Raw genomic sequence first — 17,033 nt, forward strand, 5'->3', positions numbered from 1 at the left:
CGGTTCAGCTTCATAGCTTACCAAAGTCGTACTAAAACATTTGGATAGATTTTTACACGCCATCATCTTGCAGTCTACACGTATCTCTTATGTTTGACTGCCATCTGCTGGTCACACTTATCATTACACCATGTACCAAATAAAATTGCTTCGAGGTTGGTAAGCAAAACCAGAATCATTCCGTACATCAGGCGCACCGGGTTATAAGGCACACTGGCCATCCATTTTCTACCGCTTGTCCCGTTCGGGGTCGCGGGGGGTGCTGGAGCCTATCTTATAATCTGGAAAATACAGTACTTTTTTAAACAAGTGCCCTTTAAGGAAGTGTGACTGATTTCCCTACATAAATACAAAGGGTCTTTTCATCCATGGTTCACATGGTCATTCCAGTCCCTCCACACAACAATGTGTTTTTGACATGTGATCCGTGTCTCGGCAGCATGAATCCAAGCACAGTACCGGGGCAAGACGTCCAGGAGGTGACAGGACTGGTTTGTCAGGAAGCCGACCTGCAAGATGGCCAGTACGTCACATGACCAGCAACGTCTACTGTATTCAGACTGTCGGCTAACATTTCCATTTTGTAGGATGAGAGAAGTATCAGTGGGGGACCACAAGGTGCTGCTGGTGCGCACCGAGGGTCGGTACAGCGCGGTGGGAAGTCGGTGCTCTCATTATAACGCCCCTCTGGTTAAAGGTGAAGTTTCTAGGCAGGTGACATACAACATGTGCAACCTGCATCCTTTGTAATGTGTCTTCTTTGACAACGCAGGAGCGCTGGTGGGTAACAAAGTCAGATGTCCCTTCCACGGTGCTTGCTTCAATGTGAAAACTGGAGATATTGAGGAGTACCCAGGCCTGGACTCCCTTCCTTGCTACAAGGTAAAGCATCGGGTAATTTGCCTGACTGGGCGTGATGCTTGTGCACAATGTAAATGTGCAGTAGGGAAGGTACCTATAAAACCCAAAACCAGTGAAGTTGACACGTTGTGTAATTCGTAAATAAAAACAGAATACAATGATTTGCAAATTATTTTCAACTTATATTCAATTGTATAGACTGCAAAGACAAGATATTTAATGTTCGAACTGTGCAAATATCATTAACTTAGAATTTAAAGGGGAACATTATCACAATTTCAGAAGGGTTAAAACCATTAAAAATCAGTTCCCGGTGGCTTATTATATTTTTCGAAGTTTTTTTCCAAATTTTACCCATCACGCAATATCCCTAAAAAAAGCTTCAAAGTGCCTGATTTTAACCATCGTTATAAACACCCGTCCATTTTCCTGTGACGTCACATAGTGATGCCAATACAAACAAACATAGCGGAAAGATCAGCAAGCTATAGCGACATTAGCTCGGATTCAGACTCGGATTTCAGCGGCTTAAGCGATTCAACAGATTACGCATGTATTGAAACGGATGGTTGTAGTGTGGAGGCAGGTAGCGAAAACGAAATTGAAGAAGAAACTGAAGCTATTGAGCCATATCGGTTTGAACTGTATGCAAGCGAAAACGACACGACAGCCAGCGACACGGGAGAAAGCGAGGACGAATTCGGCGATCGCCTTCTAACCAACGATTGGTATGTGTTTGTTTGGCATTAAAGGAAACTAACAACTATGAACTAGGTTTACAGCATATGAAATACATTTGGCAACAACATGCACTTTGAGAGTGCAGACAGCCCAATTTTCATCAATTACGGTAATATATTCTGTAGACATACCCTCATGTCAGCAGGCCAGGGAAGCTAGGGTCGATATTCTTCTCTTGATCATCTTTGGGACGGTGTGAGCCAAGACATCCAGGGGGTTTAGCTCGCTCGTCTGCGGGAACAAACTGCCGCCATTGCTTGCCATGCTACCGAGGTCCTTTGTCCCGGAATTGCTCACACACTCCGGCAGATTCAATGGGGGTCTGGCGGCAGATTTCTTTGACTTTATCGTTGGAAATGCATCTGCTTTGAGTGTCGCAGGATATCCACACATTCTTGCCATCTCTGTCGTAGCATAGCTTTTGTCGGTAAAGTGTGCGGAACAAACGACTGACCATTTGTCAGCTTTCCCCACACCCTCGTATTTTGAACAAATTTCGTCCATTTTCTTACCACTTTCGCATCTTTGGGCCACTGGTGCAACTTGAATCCGTCCCTGTTCGTGTTGTTACACCCTCTGACAACACACCGACGAGGCATGATGTCTCCAAGGTATGGAAAACAGTCCAAAAAACGGAAAATAACAGAGCTGATTTGACTCGGTGTTTGAGAAAATGGCGGATTGCTTCCCGATGTGACGTCACGTTGTGACGTCATCGCTCCGAGAGCGAATATTAGAAAGCCGTTTAATTCGCCAAAATTCACCCATTTAGAGTTCGGAAATCGGTTAAAAAAATATATGGTCTTTTTTCTGCAACATCAAGGTATATATTGACGCTTACATAGGTCTGGTGATAATGTTCCCCTTTAATGGCAGCAACACATTGCAAAAAAGTTGTCACAGGGCCATTTTTACCACTGTGTTACATGGCCTTTCCTTTTAACAACACTCAGTAAACGTTTGGGAACTGAGGAGACCATTTTTCGAAGCTTTTCAGGATGAATTATTTCCCATTCTTGTTTGATGTACAGCTTAAGTTGTATTGTGGTATTTTAGGCTTTTTATTGCGCCACACATTTTCAATGGGAGACAGGTCTGGACTACAGGCAGGCCAGTCGAGTACCCGCACTCTTTTACTATGAAGCCACGCTCTTGTAACACATGGCTTGGCATTGTCTTGCTGGAATAAGCAGGGGCGTCCATGATAACGTTGCTTGGATGGCAATATATTTTGTTCCACAGTTGTGTAAGTTACCCATGCCTTGGGCACTAATACACCCCCATACCATCGCAGATGCTGGCTTTTCAACTTTGCGTCTTTAACAATCCGGATGGTTATTTTCCTCTTTGGTCCGGAGGACACCACATCCACAGTTTCCAAAAGCAATTTGAAATGTGGACTCGTCAGAACACTTTAACACTTTGCATCAGTCCATTTGCGAAGTAAAAGCCATTTATCAACAACACCCAGAAACGCTGCCGGAGTCCCATCATAATGTGTTTATGAGCGAGGCAGAACAGATGGTGCCGAATCTATTTGTGGCAGTTTTTTATTTAAAAAATGTTTTTTTCTGTCTTGCCTCTGGTGAGGGCGGTCACATTTTTTCCGCTGCCTTCTTCTCCGTGCTTGCTCTCTTTGTTTTTTGTCTCGTCTACACTTTTTTGAAGCCTCTTTCTTTGCGCTGTCCTCCAAATCTAAACATCAGACATGGAAATGATCAGCTGGACTCTCGAGTCAATTGACAAAATCTTTTGGACGAGGAAAATAAGTTCTGGGGAGCCTGGCTGCCCTGATGGAACCATTGCTGCGGGGTACGTGAGAGATTCCTGGGATAAATGGAGAATCATGTGCCTCTCAGTCCTTTCCATCGAGGACGTGGAAGACGTCTACCTATTTGGAACCGTGATCGCGGGGCACCTGCTGATTGGGCTGGGCGTTGCTCTGGTGTATCGTCAAATTCGTAAGACGATGCCAGCCACTCAAGGGGCCCAAAGGCTGTTCGTCGCAACGGAAGGTTTGGGCCGGGCTGTGACATCACAGACTGGGGCGATTTCTGAACTGAGTCGAAAGATGGATCACATCGTGGAAAAGCTGGGAAGGGAAAAATTGGATATGAGGGCCAGTATGGACGATTAGAACAGACAAGCCATTGTAATGTCTGCTCGCGGAAAAACAAAAATCCTAATCTACGATTTGACTCCCTCGAATGGCCTTGACGCTGCAACAACAGGAGTAGGCTCTTCTGAAAACATCAGATGCAGATGTACAATATTAAATATCTCTGTCACTGTCAATCTAAAGTCAACTTCATTATTTTCGTAAAGGCAGAATATTTGATCCATCCCATGTGTTGAATCCCATTAGATTGTGCAAGTGCACACAAAGTCGTATTTTTTCAACAGATTACGGCTGGAGAAGTAATCAAGCGGGAGGATTTGATCGATGACACCAGGGCTATTAATTGTTTTTATCCTCGCAAAATTCCCAGATTACCAGGAAGTCAACATTTTGTATTTGTAATATGCTCACTGAAAGCATGCTCATGTTAGCATGCTAAGATGCTAACATTAGCATGCCAACTTTTTTTTTTAGCTAATTTTAATAAAAGCCTCACACCCCCAGCGAGGTCTCTGCCCGGGAATGGCAGGCCACCAGACCGCAGTCCTCGCAACACGCGCCGGCCGTGGAGGCAATGAGGGGTGCGCCGTACTCCCGAACCCCAACACCCCCCCATGCATGTGTACGAGGCCCCCAGAGTGTCTACTGTGTAGTGGCCATAGATGAAGTGCTGGCTGTCCAGAGTCGGGACCCGGGGTGGACCGCTCGCCTGTGTATCGGTTGAGGACATCTCTGCGCTGCTGATCCGTCTCCGCTCGAGATGGTCTCCTGCTGGCCCCACTTTGGACTGGACTCTCACTATTATGTTAGATCTACTATGGACTAGACTTTCACAATATTATGTCAGACCCACTCGACATCCATTGCATCTGGTCTCCCCTAGAGTTGGGGTGGTCACCCACATATGCGGTCCTCTCCAAGGTTTCTCATAGTCATTCACATTGACGTCCCATTGGGGTTGTGAGTTTTTCCTTGCCCTTATGTGGGCTTTGTACCGCGGATGTCGTTGTGGCTTGTGCAGCCCTTTGAGACACTTGTAATTTAGGGCTATATAAATAAACATTGATTGATTGATTGAGTTAAAATTAGGAGGCCAGCCGTTACAGCCGACCTCCAGTCCCTATTGATGTGTGTACTGTAGTGTGAGTGAGATATGTATGCTTGTGGGAACTAATAATGCGATTAAAACTGGGGGACATCAAGGTCATGGTGGGTCCCAACCAAGCCAATCCCCCCAAATCCTAAGTGTCTAATATGCAGCTAAGATTGAGGGATGAACGAGCAGGGGACAAGACATGAGGACTGGAGCCCCATAGCAGGCATCCTCATCCCCCCGCCATGCCTCCCCGTAGGACAATCCCCCAAAGTCTTATGTATGTGTGAGTGTGTGTGCTATAAGTAGGAGGAATAGAGGGCCCGGCCTCCCCCCCCCAGTCCATGCAGGCGACAACCAGGAACCAACGTTTGTGCAATTGCACACTGCTCAAGCGTCCTCTGCGCACGGCAAATATATGCCACGCACAAAATCAAATAAAAAAATAAGCGCATAACAATTTTCGACACACAGAGAAAACCGTTTTCGTCATCATTGTTCAAATATTGTAACGTCTTTCGAGACGCTTTGAGGACATGAATTCCATCGATCACTTTACTGAGCAAAACTCTTTATTGTCGGCCATAGACACATCACCAAAACATTAGTAAAAAAAATGATATCTAGCAAAACTGGTCATTTTCTGCAGTACAAAGCAGACCAAAAGCAACTTTGTTATATCAACAGCAGGTAATATGACTTTTTTTTCATGCTGCTTATTTCACTTGCACATGCACATATGGCACTTAGCCAGTGATGCGTTTACAGTCACACAGTAAGTCGGACAACTCCAACACCACACATAAAGTGTCATTCCAGGTCGTTACACTATGATTTACCAATCAAATGTGTGCTTATTCTAGTGTCATTTATTAGGAATCTTAATTTATAAATATTAATCATGAAATGCTGTTAGTATATTAAATAAATACTAATAATAATATATTTTTTACAAACAGGAAGTTGCAGGAATGTAAATGGTAAATGGTAAATGGGTCGTACTTGTATAGCGCTTTTCTACCTTTTTAAGGAACTCAAAGCGCTTTGACACAAATTTCCACATTCACCCATTAGCGCACACACATTCACACACTGATGGCGGGAGCTGCCATGCACGGCGCTAACAACCATGATCCCCTGCTTACATCTCATTGTGCAACATGTGAATGTTTTAATGGGAACTAAATGCAACGTCTGAAAGGGGTACAAACTATTTCCAAAGCAGGACCTCCACCCAGACAAACAATACAAGTACACAGTTCATGAAAAACAATATTTTTTGTTATTGTCATTGTAAGTGGGCCTAAACACTTATATTAGAAAATAACCTCATGGAAATGACTGCTGTCATTTGATTCTAATAATAAGAGAATGTTGTCTGTCTATCTGTGTTGGCCCTGTAATGAGGTGGGGACAAGCGGTAGAAAATGGATGGATGGATGGAGATTGAAGTTGTTATTTAGTCAGGTTTGGGACAGGTGTGCTGCTGGTGTAGCCACAGTGTGCACGTCTGATGTTGCTCACATGGGCTCCACTGAATGCTCAGGGAGTTTTTGCGTTTGCTCACACACATGAAAAATTAGAGGGAACATTGCCAGGAACTACGGCCAGCTAATTTTGTAGTGTACGCATAGCGTTGACATAGCATTCAGGATTCGCACACAATTTTCCCCGAAATTGTATATTCTAGTTAGCATGCATCAGCGCTATATTCATGCCTTTCTTGTTGTTTTGACGCAGGTCAGCGTACAAGACGGAAAGGTGTATGTTTCTATCCCCAAACAGGTAAGTAGAAGCATGGTGAATAGATGAAAGTAATCCTGACGTATTTTCCTTAAACTTACCTGACGCATATATCGCTCCTCAGACCCTGACGTTGACGAGAAGGGTGAAGGAGATGTGTAGCGTTTCACCGCACGTCAAACACACCATCGTGCTCATAGGAGGGGGTAAGGAGGACCGTGCACTTCGGCCTGTGGACGTATCGGCTACACTTTATTTGTGTTGTGGGTTCAGGCCCTGCTTCTCTGGTGTGTGCTGAGACGCTGCGTCAGAACTGCTACCAAGGTCGGATCGTCATGGTCACCAAGGACACTCTACCGCCGTTTGACAAGCCCAAATTGAGTAAGGTAATGGGAGCTTTTCTTTTGCATTTTATCAAGTCACCAATGCTATCCTGACACATGTGGTTAGCATGTTCCTCACAATCAGGTCCCGCTTTCTAATCTTGGTTCCCTCCCACAATCCGAACACATGCATGTTAGCGTTATTGGATACTAAATCAGGGGCACGATGTAGAGACGCAGAGGTGGGTAGAGTAGCCAGAAATTGTACTCAAGTAAGAGTACTGTTACTTTAGAGATTTATTACTCAAGTAAAAGTAAGGAGTAGTCACCCAAATATTTACTTGAGTAAAAGTAAAAAGTATGTTGTGAAAAAACTACTCAAGTACTGAGTAACTGATGAGTAACATACACACTCATATCATATCATATATATATATATATATATATATATATATATATATATATATATATATACATACATACATACATACATACATACATACATACATATACATTGATATATACAGTATATAATTTATAAGTATTTATTTTGCTGTTTTTGTTTACATGTTAAAGGTGTTTTAATGAATATTCATGCATGTTTAACATACAGATTCCTTTCTTTAATGAAGACAAGAATATAAGTTGGTGTATTACCTGATTCTGATGACTTGCGTTGATTGTAATCAGACAGTCGTGATGATAACGTCCACGTTTTCAAATGGAGGAGAAGAAAAGTTCCTCCTTTCTGTCTAATACCACATGAAAGTGGTGGGTTTTTGGCATCCTATTTGTCCAGCTTCCATATTCGTTTTTATACACTTTACAAGAAATATATTGGTGTCAAACTCCGTAGCTTGCTAGCTTGTTTACGCTGGCTTTCGGAGACTCTTGTTTTGTAAGCGCAGGCGCGATGGAGCGGCACTTTTATTGTGAAGACAGGAACGTCCTCATGTGCGGTCAGTCTTTAGGCTTTTGACGGTACGGTTGAAATAAAACAAGTATCTTTTTTCCTTCACACTTTTGATTGATTGATTGGAACTTTTATTATTAGATTGCACAGTACAGTACACATTCCGTACAATTGACCACTAAATGGTAACACCCCAATAAGTTTTTCAACTTGTTTAAGTCAGGTCATGTGACCACCTGGCTCTGTTTGATTGGTCCAACGTCACCAGTGACTGCATCTGATTGGTGGAACGAAGTGAAACGTCACCAGTAAGGCAGGCACTTTGAAGGTCTGTCTGACAGACCAAAACAAACAAAGCGTGCATTAACAGATCGATAAAAATTAGTAGCGAGTAGCGAGCTGAATGTAGATAAAAGTAGCGGAGTAAAAGTAGCGTTCCTTCTCTATAAATATACTTAAGTAAAAGTAAAAGTATGTTGCATTAAAACTACTCTTAGAAGTACAATTTATCCCAAAAGTTACTCAAGTAGATGTAACGGAGTAAATGTAGCGCGTTACTACCCACCTCTGTAGAGACGCTACATAACTTTGAGTCTTCAGTGCTATCTTTCTAGGTGCTACAATGCTAACAGTTATAGCATTTTAGCGATATCGCTAATGTTTAAATGCAAATATAATATGCAATGCGGATCGAGAGATTTACTTGATGCATACAAATGACTTCTCCTCTAAAGGAGGAAGAGCTTTTCTTCCTGTCGCACACACCAGTGACCGGGAGAGTTTGGGGGGAAAAAAGTGTTTCAAAGGTTGTTTAGCAAACAGGAAGAGTTATAATGTTCATTTTTAGATAATACTGATCAATGAACAAATACATAAGCAATCTACCATTTTTTTCTTCACTGTTATTAAAAAAAAGAGAAGAATTGTCGTTTTAAATTTGGGTCAACATGGTATTTACTGTGTTTTCCGGACTATAAGTCGCACTTAAAATCCTTTTTTTTTTTTCTCAAAACTCGACAGTGCGCCTTATAACCTAATGCAGTGTTTTTGTGCCGTGGGAAAATATGTAATTTCACCTATTTGGGTTAAAAAATATTTCATGCAAACCAGTACTTATAATCTGCAAATAAAGTGCCGTTGTTGAGTGTTGGTGCTTTGTAAACGTTGTATCTAATGCTTAAACCAAAAATAAACAAAAGACGAGTGCCCCTAAAAAAGGCATTGATGCTTAGGGATGGCTATGGAAAAAGAAACTAAAACTGAACTGGCTACAAAGTAAACAAAAACAGAATGCTGGACGACAGCAAAGACTTACAGCGTGGGGAGCAGACGGTGTCCACAAAGTACATCCGTACATGACATGACAATCAACAATGTCCCCACAAAGAAGGATAGCGTCCGCACAACTGAAATAGTCTTGACTGCTAAAACAAAGCAAGTGCGGGGAATAGCGCCTAAAGGAAGACATGAAACTGCTACAGGAAAATACCTACAAAACAGGAAAAGCAAAAAATAAATAAACCAAAATAGGAGCGCAAGACACTACACACAGGAAAACCGAAAAAAAACTCAAAGTAAGTCACAGCGTGATGTGACAGGTCGTGACACTTACTTTGAGACAAGAGCTATAGTGATGCATGGTTAGTTATGGTTTTAATTCATATCCAACAATTGCAACAATAACTTTTTACTGTCAATATCAACTACTGAGTTTACATTTTTAATGTTTTCTGCTGGTGATGTGCCTCCGCATTTTTTCAATCAACAAAAATGTGCCTTGGCTCCAAAAAGGTTGAAAAACACTGACCTAATGTACAGAATAATTCTGGTTTTGCTTACCGACCTCGAAGCTGTTTTTTTTTTGGTACATGGTGAAATGATAAGTGTGACCTGTAGATGGCAGTCAAACATAAGAAATTTGTGTAAACTGTAATGTGACTCAAGTAAACAACACCAACATTTTATATATTCCATTAAAAATATAGAACACGGCGCTCAAAAATCCATCAAAATGTTTTAGTACGACTTTGGTACGCTATGAAGCCGCACCGCTTGATGGATTGTACTGTGCTTCAACATAGGAGTATTATTATGGTGTGTGTATAAGGTAAGGCATATTATCTGGCGTCTTGTTTCGCAAAATATTATGCAAAAGCAACTTTTCGTACCTTCTGGTACCTGTTGATGTGTAATTGGGATCTGCATAAATCATGAAAAATTGCGCGCGTCCGCCTTTGTAGTCCGTGCCGACACAGCTTCTTCTTTTTCTCTATCTTCTTGTTATGGGACATTCATCCTCCACTGTTGCCATTTCTAATATAAAGTAGTGTAAAGTTCTTACTTATATCTGTCTGTAAACTCGCCATGAAAGCGCTAAAACATACCGGTGTAGTGAGTTTACATTATTCACCCAAGGAACTTTAGTTATTAGAGAGTTCCGGTCGGACGGTTTTTCACGGGACACATTTCCGGCGTTGTTGTTGCACTAGTGAGCCACGAATGAGGAGATGCTGCAGAGACTGCTCCCACCCCCACCAAGGACTGTTTTCACTGCTGGACTCTAGAAAGAGGTTCCGCAGCCTCCGAAGCAGAACCTCCAATTTCTGTAACAGCTTCTTCCCTCAGGCCGTAAGACTCTTGAACGCATCATAATAATCCCCTCAATTCCCTCCAAAAATGGATTAACTCGCTGGAATATAAAGACAATATAACATACATCCATAAATGTGGATACATATGCAAAAGTGCAATATATTTATCTGCATAGTAATCTATTTATTTATATATGCACCTTATTGATTTTTTATCCTGCACTACCATGAGCTAATGCAACGAAATTTCGTTCTTATCTGTACTGTAAAGTTCAAATTTGAATGACAATAAAAAGGAAGTCTAAGTCTTTATTGATTGAATTAAAGTCTGAATGTCATTAAAACAGTTAGCTCCATCTTTTGACACTTCTTCCACGCCCGTCCTTGCACGCTACACTGCCTCAACAAAGATGACGAGGAGAAGACGCTGTCGAAGGTGAGCCACGTAAATAAGACCGCCCACAAAACGGCGCATCCTGAAGCGACTGTCAGAAAGCGGCTTGAAGATTATCTGTAATGTATGTAGACCACAAGGAAGTGTTTTACATGTAGAAAAAAAATAGAAATAATAATATGACTCTTTTAATGCGCCTTATATATGAAAAAAGATCGAAAATAGACTATTTATCGGCAGTGCGCCTTATAATCCGGTGCGCCCTATGGTCCGGTAAATACGGTACCACTTTTTTCTTCACTGTTATTTTTTTTTTTTTTAAGTCTTAAATTTGGGTCAACAGGGTATTTACTGTTGTAAATACTGTAAATGAATAAAGCTAACAGAAGCCTTTTTAAAAGTTTGCCCTTTTTTTTCCAGGCTTTGAACGTGGACAGCAGCCAAATCGTCCTGCGCTCCAGTGACTTCTTTCAACAATATGGGATAGAAGTGCGGACACAGCAGGAGGTGATCAAGAGACAAAAAAACAAACAAAGAAAAAGCGTGTGATACCGTGGCTTGACGCTGTCAGGTTCAAACACTGATGACATCTATTAAACAAGACAAAGAAGCAAGGAATTAAACAGAGACATAATTAAATTTGGCTCAATTGAGGAGAGACGTCTGGGCTGTACTCTTGTACAGATTGTACGCCTCCTCTTTTATTTGGACTTTCCCTGATTACATGGCAACAGCTGTTTCTAAGGGACGGGGGTCGTAAACAGCCATCGCCTTTGGTTACAGAACAGTTCACAGAAAAGGTCGTAAAACAGTTCAAAGAAGAGGTCCCTGTAGGGGAGTCAGGTCCTGCTTCCTCTTTGTAGTTCTCGGGTCAGACGATATCTTTCTGTTGATTACAATACATGAAAGAAACAGAGCACCTTCATGTTGCTTCCCATCCTACACAGTGGAGTTTTACAAGCCTTCTGCTTGGTAGGATTAAAGACAGCTTTTGTCTGCTTGCCGGGAACTCATTGAAACACAAAGTTTTGTGATAACTTAGATACAATTATTCTAACAGACGCCCTCTGTGACGCAGGCGCTGAATTTAAACACACGCGATAAAGCAGTGATGATGAAAGATGGCACCTTGCTGCGTTACGACCAGGTCCTCATCGCAACAGGCTGCAGGCAAGACGGCGTCTTCCTTAATAAACTGTGTAGATGTACAGTAAATACAACAACAAAAACCACGGCGTCCACAGAGCGAGGCCACTCGGTTGTCCCGGTAGCGAGCTGAAAGGAGTGAAGTTACTGCAGAGTCACGAAGACGCCAAGGAGATCCACACTTCCTGCTTGGGCCGCAAAGCTGTGGTCGTCGGATCTTCCTTCATAGGTGGACAGGATTTCAAGTTCTACATCTGCTCCTGGATCGCCTCTATGACCGTACTGATTCCTTACCTGTCTTTGCAGGTATGGAGGTGGCGTCCTATCTGGCAGACAAAGCGTCCAGTGTGGCCGTTGTGGGAACTTCCAGGTATCCTTACGAGCGCTCTCTGGGTTCCCGGATTGGCCAGATGGTCATGCAAGTGAGGAACAACGGGGACAGCACAGAATGCCACGTAATCATCGGGTGTTTATTGTCGCTCTCCTTCTTAAAGATGTTGGAGGAACATCACGTGAAGTTCTACATGGACGACCACGTCGCTGAGATTAGAGGGGAAAGCGGCTCGGTAATATGACTTTTTTTATTTTTTTATTTTTATTTTTATTAGATCAACATAGAAAAGAACACACGATACACTTTCAACTAGTGCATCAACCCCCCTCCCCCCAAAAAAAACTCCCTCCCCCATTCACACTCATACACACAAAAGGGGTTGTTTCTTTCTGCTATCATTATTCTGGTTCCCACAACATGGACAACACTTCTGCAAGGGACACAACACAGTCCCTGAAGCACACTTGATTGTTTGTGCTGCTGGTCCACTAACATTTTCATTTAATTACTTTTTTTTTTTTTTTTTTCTCCCTTATGTAATTATTTTTATATTGTTTTACTTTCCTTTTTATTCAAGAAAATATTTATTTATCTTATCTATAAAAAAAAAAAATTAAAAAAAAGTAAAGAAAGGACCCTATCTTCACCAGACCTGGCTGTAAATGAAATTAGCTTCATTTAAAGTTTTTTTTTTTTTTTTTTTTAAACCAGGTCCAGTCCAGATAATGTCCAAGTCGGGTCCAGCAACACACACATTCATTCATGTACACTGAGAAAAAAAAAGAAAAAAAAAACAGAAAATTTTTGGAACACAACAGATTGCATATAATCTATAAACAAAATTACATTTTCAAAACAAAAACCAAAAAAAACAAAAAAAATGTATGTACAGTCCATCTTATGTTCAGGTCACTAAAAATTAGGGAATACAACAACAGATAACATATAATCTATAAACATAATTACACTTTCAACATAAGCCTTTGAGGACTTCCCATCTTTTTTTATGTTTTTTGGCATCATTATCGTTTTCAACCATGTAACTTTCAAAAGTTAAAAAATACTGAATAAATGTTTTAAAGAAAGTAATACTAAGTGAATATCTGTTTTTGGCCTTAAAAATAAACCTTTTACCTAGTACTATAATTAAATTGATTAAATCATGATTGTCAATGAACTCTCCCAAAATAACAGAAACCACATCAAGCTTCATAAACAAACCAATCCTTAAACACATTTTTTCAACTTCCACCCAAAAGGAAGACACAATATGACAATACCAAAACAAATGCAGGGTGGATTCAGACTCCTGACAACAATATGACTTTTTTTTCATGCTGCTTATTTCAGCTAGGACCGCAATTATTAGTCCGCAAAAGTCAATATTAAAATTTGTCACCGACTACTGCCAACAAATAGCTTTGACAGCATCGTTCGAGTTTTACAAGGGCGGAAACAAACATGCGTAAAAGTCGGGTCAAATAGGCCAGCTTCGTCGCGTGAAGAAACCTACAATTTTTGGTTGTGTTTTCCACTCCATTTGCTGAATGGCGATATATATCTCAATATTTTTTCCGTAAAGTAAAAAAAACAGTCCTACTTACCTACAGTCCTACTTACCTGAGATACTATGTACCGTATTTTTCGGAGTATAAGTCGCTCCGGAGTATAAGTCGCACCGGCCGAAAATGCATAATAAAGGAGGAAAAAAACATATGTAAGTCGCACTGGAGCAGGGGTCACCAACCTTTTTGAAACCAAGAGCTACTTCTTGGGTACTGATTAATGCGAAAGGGCTACCAGTTTGATACACACTTAAATAAATTGCCAGAAATAGCCAATTTTCTCAATTTACCTTTAACTCTATGTTATTATTAATAATTAATGATATTTATGTTTTACGGAAGTTTTTTTTTGTAGAGAATAAATGATGAAAAAAACACTCAATTGAACGGTTCAAAAGAGGAGAAAACACGAAAAAAATGAAAATTAAATTTTGAAACATAGTTTATCTTCAATTTCGACTCTTTAAAATTCAAAATTCAACCGAAAAAAAGAAGAGAAAAACTAGCTAATTCGAATCTTTTTGAAAAATTAAAAAAATAATTTATGGAACATCATTAGTAATTTTTCCTGATTAAGATTAATTTTAGAATTTTGATGACATGTTTTAAATAGGTTAAAATCCAATCTGCACTTTGTTAGAATATATAATAAATTGGACCAAGCTATATTTCTAACAGACATTTTTTCTTCTAGATGTTCCAGAACAAAAATTTTAAAAGAAATTCAAAAGACTTTGAAATAAGATTTATATTTGATTCTACAGATTTTCTAGATTTGCCAGAATATTTTTTTTGAATTTTAATTATAATAAGTTTGAAGAAATATTTCACAAATATTCTTCGTCGAAAAAACAGAAGCTAAAATGAAGAATTAAATTAAAATGTATTTATCATTTTTCACAATAAAAAAAATAAATTTACTTGAACATTGAATTCAATTGTCAGGAAAGAAGAGAAAGGAATTTAAAAGGTAAAAAGGTATATGTGTTTAAAAATCCTAAAATAATTTTTACGGTTGTATTTTTTTCTCTAAAATTGTCTTTCTGAAAGTTATAAGAAGCAAAGTAAAAAAAAATAATGAATTTATTTAAACAAGTGAAGACCAAGTCTTTAAAATATTTTCTTGGATTTTCAAATTCTATTTGAGTTTTGTCTCTTAGAATTAAAAATGTCGAGCAAAGCGAGACCAGCTTGCTAGTAAATAAATACAATTTAAAATATAGAGGCAACTCACTGGTAAGTGCTGCTATTTGAGCTATTTTTAGAACAGGCCAGCGGGCGACTCATCTGGTCCTTACGGGCTACCTGGTGCCCGCGGGCACTGCGTTGGTGACCACTGCACTGGAGTATAAGTCGCATTTTTTGGGGAAATGTATTTGATAAAAGCCAACACCAAGAATAGACATTTGAAAAGCAATTTAAAATAAATAAAGAATAGTGAACAACAGGCTGAATAAGTGTACGTTATATGAGGCATAAATAACCAACTGGTATGTTAACGTAACATATTATGGTAAGAGTCATTCAAATAACTATAACATATAGAACATGCTATACGTTTACCAAACAATCTGTCACTCCTAATCGCTAAATCCCATGAAATCTTATACATCTATTCTCTTACGTGAATGAGCAAAATAATATTATTTGATATTTTACGGTAATGTGTTAATCATTTCACACATAACTCGCTCCTGAGTATAAGTCGTACCCCCGGCCAAACTATGAAAAAAACTGCGACTTATAGTCCGAAAAATACGGTATGTCATTATTATGACTTAGTAAGTCAATATTTTGACTTAGTAATTTACTAAGTCAAAATAATGACAAAATAATAACTTACTAAGTAAAAACAATGACAAAATAATGACTTACTAAGTCAAATTAATAAGCGTTTTGCAATAAGCGTTTGGGAAAAAAAGAGTTAAAAGTGGGGCCACATGCTGATATATGCTCAACTCGTCATGCTTAATTTATTACAGCATTTTATTACAGCATTTAGTTGATTTTTGTAAATGTTATATTTGTATCAACATGTGATAGCAGGTACCCTGCCATTCAAAACTAGGCTGCTACATTACTAATGATTAATGTAGCTATAGCTGAAAAAAATAGTACAATAGCAATAGGAGAGACTATTCATCCCTGAACACCATGGAGTTCATGTAGGCTTTATGATGTGGTTACATTATTATATAAATTATCAGAGACAGCTTCAGGAAACTCTTCATTTAACATAATGTCGTTTTTTTGCTGCTTCAACACAGCTCAATCAACACGGAAAAAGGTAAAGTGAAATAACTTAGTTGTTAACGGTAGGTCAATAATGCTCGTCTTTCTCTCAGACAGACAGGGACTTGCTGTCCGTTTCATGTGGGGCGCACACAGACACGTGCGCACACACACATACGCACGCACGCACACACACAGCACAGTGAGCTAACGTTACGCTAAAAGCTAATCAGCCTTCACCTCAAGGACTGCGAGCGAGCTGTATATACATAAGTTAATATTTCTGAATGAAGTTGTCGTCTTGGTTGTCTTTATTTTAAGTTAGTGTTTGCCTTAAATACCTTAAACTGATTTCACTAGTTAAATTAGAGGCACTAAACAGTTGTATGCTTCATAATCCGATTAATCGTTAAATTGGTCGATGATTAGTCCACTATCAAAATAGTCATTAGTTGCAGTCCTATTTTCAACCTCAATCTATTTTGGCTGTTGGAGGTAAACATTGCCTCTTTGCAGGTGAGACAGGTGGTGCTGAAGAGCGGCACGGTTCTGGAAGCAGATGTGGTGATTGCAGGAATAGGTAAGGAATTATTTTTGTGTTGTTAAAGGATACTGTGGAGGGGGGCGTGGTCTGCGGGCCTGCCGCGGAGCGGGGTGTGTAAGGACCGGCCTCGAAGCACAGCTGGCAGGTGATTGGATTACCCAGCTGGGGCTGATCATCCAATCACCTGCCATGCTTATTAGCAGCAGCCGGGCCGAGACACAGTTGATGGAGTTGGAATTTGAGCCAGACAACCCACACATGCGCCCGAGACCACGCCGCAAGAGGGAGAGCAGCCGAAAGACTGAAAAGTTGCTGAAAAGAGTGCTGACCTGGCGCGTGTGCGCACAATAAAATTATTATTGCACCTGACTACCGGGCTCTCAAGAAGGTCTGTCGCGATCAGGGCAACCCACAAGAGGGCCACCTCGACAGAT

At 40.3% G+C, this 17,033-nt stretch overlaps 1 protein-coding gene across 1 annotated transcript in view; it reads left to right on the forward strand.

Annotated features, from left to right (window-relative positions):
- Positions 1-17,033, forward strand: part of aifm4 (apoptosis inducing factor mitochondria associated 4) — a 28,585-nt gene that overhangs the window by 2,074 nt on the left and 9,478 nt on the right. The window contains exons 2-13 of the mRNA XM_061925986.1: positions 440-523; positions 588-697; positions 773-882; positions 6,555-6,599; positions 6,682-6,763; positions 6,831-6,943; positions 11,199-11,285; positions 11,857-11,948; positions 12,023-12,153; positions 12,231-12,346; positions 12,419-12,490; positions 16,572-16,635. Of these exons, the coding sequence (XP_061781970.1) occupies positions 440-523; positions 588-697; positions 773-882; positions 6,555-6,599; positions 6,682-6,763; positions 6,831-6,943; positions 11,199-11,285; positions 11,857-11,948; positions 12,023-12,153; positions 12,231-12,346; positions 12,419-12,490; positions 16,572-16,635 (1,106 nt within the window). The remainder of the gene's footprint in view (positions 1-439; positions 524-587; positions 698-772; positions 883-6,554; positions 6,600-6,681; positions 6,764-6,830; positions 6,944-11,198; positions 11,286-11,856; positions 11,949-12,022; positions 12,154-12,230; positions 12,347-12,418; positions 12,491-16,571; positions 16,636-17,033) is intronic.

The sequence above is a fragment of the Nerophis lumbriciformis genome, linkage group LG30 (assembly GCF_033978685.3).
Source record: "Nerophis lumbriciformis linkage group LG30, RoL_Nlum_v2.1, whole genome shotgun sequence".
Lineage (NCBI taxonomy): Eukaryota > Metazoa > Chordata > Actinopteri > Syngnathiformes > Syngnathidae > Nerophis > Nerophis lumbriciformis.